The sequence below is a fragment of the Papaver somniferum genome, chromosome 6, assembly GCF_003573695.1.
Source record: "Papaver somniferum cultivar HN1 chromosome 6, ASM357369v1, whole genome shotgun sequence".
Lineage (NCBI taxonomy): Eukaryota > Viridiplantae > Streptophyta > Magnoliopsida > Ranunculales > Papaveraceae > Papaver > Papaver somniferum.
Window position 1 is genome coordinate 6,964,487 of NC_039363.1, and position 10,517 is coordinate 6,975,003.

The window sequence follows — 10,517 nt, forward strand, 5'->3', positions numbered from 1 at the left end:
TTACATTGAATGCAGTCCTTGACCACACGGTTGACTGCACTACTTGCTTAACGTAAGTCTTGACCCTTGTTGTGTTTACACCATGCAGTTATTTAAGAGACGTAGGCCAGGAGGAGGTTGAGGGGTTCATAATTAATGTACCTTTTTTCTTTTCCAAAAAATAAATAATTAAAATGCCTTTGACTAGTCTGACTATTGACTTTTTTGACTGCACTCCTCATAATAATCATGTTTCTTATCTATCTGTAAAAATAACTGTTTCCTCTGCTTGATAACTAAAAAACATTCCTGCTTTTCATATTCTATTCTTTCATCTTCTTCTTCACAAATTTCTCATCCCTAATTCTCACATCATAATCAGCTTCGGTTGTTCTTTTCTTCAGGTTAATTCTTCTTCTTCAACTCTTCTTTTGTTGGGTTTTTATTTTTTGATTTTCTTGGTAGAGTTCATAGTCTGTATCAAGGGTTTTCAATTTTTGTTCATAAAGTTTGATTTTGTTTGACAGGGATGAGAATTGAGGTTAATAGAAACATGGGTCTTCCGTGATTGAGTTTTTGAAGCAGTGATGATGAAGATGAGAGTAGTTTGTGTGATTCTTGGAGTATTATTGGCTTCATTGGTTTGCTCAGTGAAATCTAATTATCAAGGTATCATGTTCTTTTTCATTATTTCTGTTTCTTGTTGTGTTATGTTTCGATTCAGTTCAATTATGCCAACCCTGTTCATGTGAAATTACTATCAGTAACTATGAAATGAGCTTTTAGTGTTTGTAATTTTGCTTTCCAAGATGAAATTCTTGAGTGTTGAATTGAAAACCGCCTCGGGTATCTGAATATGCAACCAAGAGCTTGATTTGAGACAATGGATGACATATGATCGACGGAAAGTGGAGAATTTACATGATACACCACCAATTGCCTAAATAATCGAGAGCAGCCACTGTCAAGTATTATGTATTCACTATGTTTCAGCTGGCAGTGCGTGACTTGTTTATATGATACATCAATTGGAGTTTGTAAATAGTAGATAGATGGGCACTACGTTCTGTATATGTATACTTATGATACTTTCTACGTTTTATGTATCCTTCCCATAAGCATATGTACAGTATCACTGAGAATGGAATTTCGATTTAAATTTCATAAGAAGTCATTTATAATTTGAGTGTTTGGAATTTTCTATTTGAACTTAGATTAATGGTATGCTTGGATAACCAAACACTGATGTTTCAGGGGATGCATTGTATGCATTGAGAGAATCATTGAATGTGCCTCCTTCTCAGCTTGTAAATTGGAATAGGGATCAAGTTAATCCCTGCACTTGGTCCAATGTTGATTGTGACACGACTAATAAAGTCATCTCTTTGTGAGTTATCTGTTTGATGCAATTTACCCCTTCTTTTTGATTTTTATACTGAGTAATTGTAATGCACTGACTACTGAATACTTTTTTATCGTATTTCAACTTTTTATTGCAGAAATCTACCATCTATGCAACTCTCTGGGGTGTTGTCGCCTAAAATTGGATCTCTGAAAACTTTAAAAAATCTGTAAGTCTGGAAGAGATAATAGGATTTGTTTCTCTTTTCCTTTTGATTAATGAAGATTATGAGTCAATACTAATTAGACGCACATTTCATTTCATGCAGTATATTGCAAGGCAACAACATAAGTGGAGAGATACCAACTGAGTTTGGAGACCTATCAAGCCTCACAAAGTTGGACTTGGAAAATAACTGTTTGACTGGAGAAATACCATCTTCCCTTGGAAGTCTGAAGAACCTCAAATTCTTGTGAGCAGTACACCTGCATTGGTTGGTTCTTTTTAGTTTGTATTCGAGACATTAACTGCTTTTGCATGTCAAAATTGTGATTCTTTTGTCATGGCCATAGGTTATTGAGTCAAAACAATCTCACTGGAAAGATTCCTGAATCAATTGCAGGTCTTCCGAGCTTGACAAATCTGTAGGTGAACAACTTTATTTTTCTTTCTATACCAAGTGATGTTATTACTTTACTCTTAGTGAAGAAGTACATGGAAACATTTTTTTGCGGTTATATTGATTTTATTTTATTTGGACAGTCTTGTTCCGTTATAGAATTTTGACTAGGGCAATGCAATTTTACTTGACAGGCAGCTGGCGTCCAATGGTCTAAGTGGTCAAATACCTGATCGTTTGTTTGAAGTTCCCCAACACAAGTATGAACACTATTTCATATGATATAATATGTAGGGAATAATCAATAAGCATATCACATTGTTTCTTTCTGTTTTGTCTTGGAATGTTTATGTCATTCTGGTTCTTGTGTAGCCGTCTTATCGAGGATCTGGTTTGATCTGTTGATGCAGTTTTACCGGGAACAACTTGAATTGTGGCAGAGGTTTTCCCCGTCCATGTGCATCCGCTAGCGATGATTCAGGTAAGTTCCATTAATTAACTGTTGTATTTTCGTTTAACCTTATTTTAGTTGCCATGAAATCATCCTTTCTTTCCTTGTTTGCAGGTGTTTCCCATAATTCAAAGCTTGGACTCATATTGGGAATCATAGGAGGAGTTGTGATACTTGTTTTTGGAATTGTTATATTTTTTCTCTGGAAGAGTAGAAGTAAATGCCATGGACGTGAAGTTTTTGTAGATGTTGCAGGTAAGCCTCCTCGTTAATAAACAACATGACCATTGCTTGATATGTCGTCTGATTTGGCGTCCAGTATTACTTTTTGGATTTTTCATTTGCACATGCTCTAACTGCTTGACTTAGACTAATAGCCCTGACAGCAATTACTAAATATGCAGGTGAAGTTGATCGAAGAATTGCATTTGGGCAGTTGAAACAGTTTGCATGGCGAGAACTACAACTGGCTACTGATAGCTTCAGCGAGAAAAATGTTCTTGGACAGGGAGGTTTTGGAAAGGTGTACAAAGGGGTGCTTGCAGATAACACAAAAATTGCTGTAAAACGACTGACTGATTACCAAAGTCCTGGTGGGGAGCAAGCGTTTTTACGTGAAGTTGAGATGATAAGCGTAGCAGTTCACAGAAATCTCTTACGGTTGATTGGGTTTTGTACAACTCCATCTGAACGACTCTTGGTTTATCCTTTTATGCAAAATCTTAGTGTTGCTTATCGCTTGAGAGGTAAGCAATTTTTTTTGCAGTGTTTTTCATTTCCCCTCTTATGCTCAGGTTGTGCGTCTCTTGTTAGTGAATTCGGATCTAAATTTGTTCTTTAACACTACTGCAGAGGTGAAACCCGGGGAACCAGGATTAGACTGGCCCAAGAGAAAACGAGTGGCTGTAGGAACAGCTCGTGGACTAGAGTATCTACATGAGCATTGCAACCCCAAGATTATCCATCGTGATGTGAAGGCTGCAAATGTATTATTAGACGAAGATTTTGAAGCTGTTGTTGGAGACTTCGGTCTGGCGAAATTAGTGGACGTTCGAAGCACTAATGTGACCACACAAGTTCGTGGTACTATGGGCCATATTGCTCCAGAATATCTATCGACTGGAAGATCCTCGGAGAGGACTGATGTTTTTGGTTACGGAATGATGCTTTTGGAACTTATCACGGGGCAACGGGCAATTGATTTCTCACGGTTGACAGAAGATGACGAGGTCTTATTGCTTGACCATGTAAAATCACTGAACTGGAAACAACTGATTTTCTGTCTGTGCATATTCTTTCTTATCTTTTCTGTCTCTGTTGAACTAATGATGAATGCTGCTGTCTCTGTAGGTGAAGAAGTTGGAAAGTGAGAAAAAGTTGGATGCCATTGTAGACCCCAACTTAAATGGGAAATTTGACAATGCAGAGGTAGAAATAATGATCCAAGTTGCATTGCTGTGCACACAGTCATCTTCAGAGGATCGTCCGACTATGTCAGAGGTTGTACGAATGTTAGAAGGTGAAGGACTGTCTGAGAAATGGGAAGAGTGGCAACAGGATGCGGTTATCCGCAGAGAAGAGGTTGAGAGATTGCGTCAAAGATGTGATTGGGGAGAATATTCAACGACGCAGGACCAGCATGCAATCGAATTATCTGGTGGTAGATGAATAGAGAGTATTTCACTTTAAATTCCTATTGTGATTGATAAATTCGATTCTATTTGTTCTCTATGTTGTGTTTTACAGGGATGGGTGTCCGAAGTTACAATTCTTTGTAAGATATCTATAGAAAAAAGAAGTTTTCCAAGTTCCAATCTAGATTCTAATCCTCCTATTCTTAGGATTTGTATCTCTAACTGAGTTGATTACTGTACATGTACTCAGTTATTGGTAATTGCAGAGAGTTAAGTATTCCATGTCTTGCTCCACCTCTGCAATCAGGGAAGATAGCTAATCCTGCTAGGGTTTCTAATGAAAGATAAAATCAGGCTACTGTGTTGAATATTTTCACTCAAAGGCTGTGAAATGTGAAACTGGGGGTCCTGATCAAAAAATTCTTCCAAACAAAAGACAAGTTCTGAGTTTCAAACTTGGATTTTCCAAGAAAAAGAGGATGCACTGTAAAACAGCAGATGGAGGGGCTGATTTGGCCACCAGTAAATTTCTATTTGGACTTCTAATCAGTCAAAGACTATCTTACAGTTCTTACTATTTAATTGCATGCCAATAATTTCACACTAGGAGTGAGACTGAAAGCACCGAGAACCCTGTATCTTAATAACCTCTAGATGTTCCAAAATTTAGCTCACAAAATAGAAAAATAGCAGACTCAGTGTGACTAAATACAGCACCATACCATACAGATTTTGAAATTCCTTGAATCAAGAGCTGTTACTGACTAATATTCCCCCCAAGCAAGTATGAAACTGGGTTCATGTAATTACAGATTCAAAAGTGAACACACTGGAACACAATCACCTGCTCGGCCAAGCGTCAGAACTGCAGGTAGTTAACACAAAAATTTCCAGACTGAGCTGGATTTGGCACCTAAAAGTTCTCTCGACTATATACATCATCTGCAAAATGAGATCATCCTGATAATTTTCTGAGTCTTTTCTCTGCGACTTTTGCAACCTTGTTCTGTGGTTCAAGGACAAGAGCATGCTTGAAATCTGCAAGAAGAGGGTTCAAAATTGATGAGAGCAATAACAAACAACAAGGGTGAACCCTAAATTCATTAAAAAGACTATTCCTAACTGACAAACTTCATTAAAAGACTATTCCAGAAAATTTTGCTCATAGATGTCCCAAAAAGCATTGAACCCTTAATGAACTAGTTGAAGTTGAAATTGTTAAACCAATTGTAACATCCCAGACACAAACTGGACATGGTTACTTCACTAAAAAAAAACAGGTATTTACCTTCCGCAGCTTCTTTGTAGCAGAATAACATTTCTTTTGCAGTTCCTCGTCTTAAATATGCTTTCACGTTCTGTTCAAAGAAATTGCTCTAGTTAGACATGTGTTGGATCATGGTCAGCTTAAGTACAATTCATTTTTACGAATTCAAAAGAGAGAGTAGAGCAGCGATTACGAGGTTTGCATTTACCTTTTTATCAATTGATATTGCTTTTGTACAATCTGCTTCAGCTTCTTGATAGCTACACAAAGTAAAACAGGTGGTTTCTAGTTAAGGAAAGTAACCACCTAAATAAGGGTATCAGTGAATAAAGAACGGAAATATGCTTTACCATCCTAATTCTAGATAAGCAGCAGATCGGTTGCAGTAGTAGGTTGCGGTTGAATCATTCAGCTTGATAGCTTCAGTATAGTAGTTCACAGCTTTGTTCCATTGATTTCCCTTGAATGCAGCATTGCCCTGCAGAGTGATTAGAGATTTGAAGGGACTCTTTAAGTATAAATCGGATCAAGTGAATAATCCCTTCCAAAATAAGTTTTGTAAAAATAAGTAGCCAGATGAGCAGCTTCTTTAAGGTGTTCTCAAAATGGCCACAAAACAAATCTAGTAAAATTTAAACGACCGAAGTGTACTTAGAAAATAGACACATCTTGACCAGTAGGTAGATTTCTGAGGTACTCAAGCAGACAGGCTCTAACCTTTTCTTTCAAGAGTTCTGAAGTATCCATATCTCCGTCGGTGTCTGGTAGTGGTGAAGAATTTGAGGCAATGGTCACTTGCTCTTGTAGAGATGAATACATATCCAAAACAGTATCAAGAAGAAACTTATCTGCTCCATGAGACGCTATCAATGAAACTGACACAGGACAACCATCATGCATCCCTAGTGGGATAGTCACCTGCCATAACCAGGTAAAAATCAAGCCTTTCTGCTTCGTAAGGTTACAAGCTCAAAATCATGTATCGTGTTGAGAAATAGCAAAGAATCCATCTAAGGTTAACAAGGGAACATGATACCTGGCAACAACCAGACATCCCTGCAATGCTCAATAGTGCAAAAGCTCTATCTTGGAACTCAGTGCACAGTTTCTTCTTTGCATTAAGTTTTAACGATAAATCTGATATTGTTGGAATTACTAGTATTCCATCATCCTGCAAACAAAGAAAACCAAAATCAATAAAGGAAGTTAAGAAATTGGGGTAGTAATGCCGTCAAGCATCATCAGAATAAAGATTAGTATTTAGAAGTACCTGTAGAAGGCTCTGGAGCGCAGATCGTAGTTCAGTCTTGACCTTGTAAAAGGTTTTAATGTTCTCATGGGTGGCTTTAGCTGCTTCAAGTACACGGACAGAAATCTCAGGCCCTAACTTGGGCTTAGCTGTCTCAATCCACTCTTCATGATTTGTTTTGAATTCATATCTGAAAAAAGCGATAAACATCAATGTTAGCAAGCAACTTAGAGTGATTATGATGCATCACAAAACACAATACAAAATGTCATATTATGCATAATGAAAAGCTTAGTGGTGATATAGGACTAAGGATCATTATCACATTATTACCTCTGCAGAAGTACCATGACATTAGACAAAGCCTTCAAAGTTGAAGTTCCATGTTGCAGGTTTGCAGAGGGCTCGTAAAATCCTTTTAAGCTTGACACATTTGAAGCTATATATTGACCAATATTTACATTCTTTGGTGGTAAATCTACAAAAGTCAAAGTTTATCATGCCCAACCAATGCGTCAGGTAAAGAAGGAAGTTTCACTAGCAAACTATGAGTAGCATATCCAAATAGAACTGCCATATTGAATCTAGAGTTGGTTACTTACATCCAGAAAGGTTTTCGGTTGATTTCTTAACAACTTGTACTGATTTATGCTTAGGAACCTTAGAAAGCTGAAAGCAGTCTTCAGCAAAAATCAGACGCTTGGCCTTTTTAAGCCCTCCTGGTGACAGCCGGAGTAAAATTTGGCCAGCCCGGTGTAAAATGGATGGATCACGAGCAAACCACCCTGAACATTATCGGGAAAAAAAATATGTTGCTTAAAAGAGAGAAATGAAAAGAAAAAGAAACAAACAAAAACAGATGCATCCAAACAAACAGCAAGAAAAACTGTAATCAGATTTGATTTTTAACGATCACACATCTACAACTGAAATAGATCCTATAGGATATGGCAGGAGATTATCCCACTAGGAATGCGTGATGGTTGTCCTGTGTCAGTTTCATTGATAGCGTCTCATGGAGCAGATAAGTTTCTTCTTGATACTGTTTTGGATATGTATTCATCTCTACAAGACCAAGTTACCATTGCCTCAAATTCTCCACCACTACCAGACACAGACGGAGATATGGATACTTCAGAACTCTTGAAAGAAAAGGTTAGCATGTCTGCTTGAGTACCACAGAAATCTACCTACTGGTCAATCTATTTTCTAAGTACACTTAGGTCGTTTAAATTTTACTTAGATTCGTTTTGTGACCATTTTGAGAACACCTTAAAGAAGCTGCTCATCTGGCTGCTTATTTTTGCAAAACTTATTTTGGAAGGGATTATTCACTTGATCCGATTTATCCTTAAAGAGTCTCTTTAAATCTCTAATCACTCTGCAGGGCGATGCTGCATTCAAGGGAAAGCAATGGAACAAAGCTGTTAACTACTATCAAGCTGAATGATTCAACTGCAACCTATCTGCTGCTTATTTAGAATTAGGATGGTATAATGTATTTCCGTTATTTATTTACCGATACCTTACTTAGGTGGTTATCTTGTAACAACTCCACCACACTCCAAACATGAGAAGATTTAATTCAAAGGAGAGAAATCAAAAGAAGAAAAACAAAACAGACAAAAAGAGATGTATCCGAACGAACAGCAGGTAAAACTGTGATCAGATTTTGATTTTTAACAATCACACATATACAACTGAAAGAGATCCTATAGCAATCCTTCACATAAGAAAAGATTTCCGTAGTTTTCAAATATGACAAGTCAAGAAGGTGTTGACTGATACCTACCAAGTGCATCGCCATCCAAAACCTAATACTACTTTCAGATTTTGTTATAAAGGTCAATATGACAATTCATTTAACCAAATTGGTACAATTAGTGCAGCATTACTCACCAATGGTATCTAAACTCTGTGCATTTGGAAGAACTCCAATAGAAGAGACAGCCCCATGTGAAGGTCGGAATCCTAGAATCCCACAGAATGATGCTGGGGTTCTCACACATCCCAAGGTATCAGTACCTACAAACAAACAAGAGAGCCTGTAAATGATCAACGAACTTGCATAGAAAAAAGAAATATGCACGCTGTAGTAAGACTCAAATCAAAAATTAGATAGTTAGCCGACGTTGTTTGTATGTGCATTAACCAGAATGAAAAACAATCCATCCCCTACAGGAGGTTTCTACCACAATAATCGTTTCATTAAGTGTTGGATTCTATATGAATGTTCACAACTAAGAGTGCATTCAAGCTTAATCCAAAGTCTTTGAGAAGCTCCCGGCATTGTCTGGGCGTGTTGGCTGCCCAAGTGATCACACACAATAAATTCGTCTCCGTATCAGAGAATCTAAATCTCGTTACGATACATAGATAGCATTATTAACCCGGGATTACATACCAATAGCAAAGTCGACAAGTTTAGCTGCAACAGCCACAGCCGAGCCGCTTGATGATCCACCAGGAATATGAGATGGAGTTAATGGGTTTGTAGGTGTACCATAATGCAAATTCTCTCCTGTAATTCTGCAATGCAACTCAAATACTCAACTTAACTACTCCCAATTCAACACAATGAAGGGTAAAATTGTCCAATTAAAACAAACAAATTTACCCAAATGCCAATTCATCCATGACAGTTTTCCCAACAAAAGTAGCTCCATTCTTAAGCATCCAAGTAACAACAAGTGCTGATTTTGTGGCTGGATCATGGGTTTTTTCCCAATCTGGATTCCCAAACCCACTCACATACTCCTTAATATCAAAACTACAAAAATCAAAAAATCAAAATTGTCAAAAAAAAAATTGAAGACCTAAATCTCACCAAGTTACAATTTTGATCAGTGATTTTTATACTACAATCAAAAATCAACAAAGGGTTTCTCTTAGAAAAAACAAAAGAGACACACAGAGATAGAGAGAGGGGGAGAGATTTCTTACTTGTCATTGACGGCAAAAGTAAGACCAGAAAGCGGCAAACGAGCTGCAGGTGGAGGCGGTTGAGGAAAAGGAAGAATCTCAAAACTATGTACAAAAGCACCGAAATCTTCTTTGATCACTGCTTTTTGATTATTTCTTCTTCTTCTGGTTTCACTATAGATCAAAATACCTGCAACTCCTATACCTATAACAATCCATGTCTTAGTACTTGTATTTGATAATGCATTTTTTATAATCATTGATTTTGATTTCTCCATCGAATTCTAGGGTTTTTGAAAGGGTTTTTGTTTTTGGTTTTGGTTTTCTCAGGGTTTTACTTTCACAGAGAAGGAATCACAATAATTTCATTTTTAATGAAAAAAAAAACTTGGGAAAGAAGAGAACTGACGGGGGCAGTGCTAAGCTACGCGCATGTGCGTAGTGTTCCAACTCTGAGAAAGGCTGGGCCTTAAAGCTAGTTGACTCTTATAAAGCTGTTGAATGCTTTTTTTTTTTTGAATAAGAAAATTTAATTATTAAAAAATCTCAATTACCTTGAAGTATCCAGTTGAATACATGATTGTATCCATCGGGGATCTCTTCGAACCATTCTTGTTCCCTAAGAGCAACTGCAGTGGTGCGAGTATAACCAAAGACCAAAGAGGAAAAAAAAGATCAAATTTTGGGTTTAATCTGGTGTGTTACCCTACGGTGGAAAAACTAAATTTGGTCAGACGGACATTATACCAACGCCTGGTGTGGGGCGTAAAATATATCAACGCCTGGTGTGGGGCGTAGAGTATACGTTCGCCCGAAGGAGAAAAAAAAATAAAAAGAAAAAAGAAAAAAAGTGGGGCGGAGGTATTATGCCCGCCCCATGAATTTGAATTTTGTAAAGAGTGGGGCGGAGGTATTAAGCCCGCCCCACACAAAAGATTAAAAAAAAAAAGACGGGCGGACATTATACCAACGCCTGGTGTGGGGCGTAGAATATATCAACGCCTGGTGTGGGGCGTAGAGTATACGTCCGTCTGGTTATGGGGCGTGGACTATA

The 10,517-nt window shown here is 37.6% G+C and overlaps 2 protein-coding genes across 2 annotated transcripts; one reads left to right on the forward strand and one right to left on the reverse strand.

The window, feature by feature from the left end:
- Positions 1-262: 262 nt before the first annotated feature.
- Positions 263-4,209, forward strand: LOC113286822 (probable LRR receptor-like serine/threonine-protein kinase At5g10290). Its single transcript, XM_026535448.1, has 12 exons — positions 263-383; positions 507-648; positions 1,234-1,366; positions 1,479-1,550; positions 1,650-1,793; positions 1,894-1,965; positions 2,135-2,200; positions 2,351-2,421; positions 2,506-2,646; positions 2,796-3,137; positions 3,244-3,638; positions 3,742-4,209. Exons 2-12 carry the CDS (start codon positions 567-569, stop codon positions 4,057-4,059), a joined length of 1,836 nt encoding a protein of 611 aa, XP_026391233.1. The 5' UTR covers positions 263-383; positions 507-566; the 3' UTR covers positions 4,060-4,209.
- Positions 4,210-4,635: 426 nt separating this feature from the next.
- On the reverse strand, positions 4,636-9,828 carry LOC113286823 (outer envelope protein 64, mitochondrial-like). The gene is made up of 13 exons (XM_026535449.1): positions 9,485-9,828; positions 9,159-9,311; positions 8,946-9,070; positions 8,441-8,566; positions 7,144-7,326; positions 6,875-7,019; positions 6,563-6,731; positions 6,329-6,463; positions 6,010-6,210; positions 5,643-5,770; positions 5,501-5,552; positions 5,314-5,383; positions 4,636-5,063 (listed from the first exon to the last, which is right to left on the reverse strand). The coding sequence occupies exons 1-13, from the start codon at positions 9,739-9,741 to the stop codon at positions 4,981-4,983; spliced, it is 1,827 nt and encodes a 608-aa protein (XP_026391234.1). The 5' UTR covers positions 9,742-9,828; the 3' UTR covers positions 4,636-4,980.
- Positions 9,829-10,517: the final 689 nt, after the last annotated feature.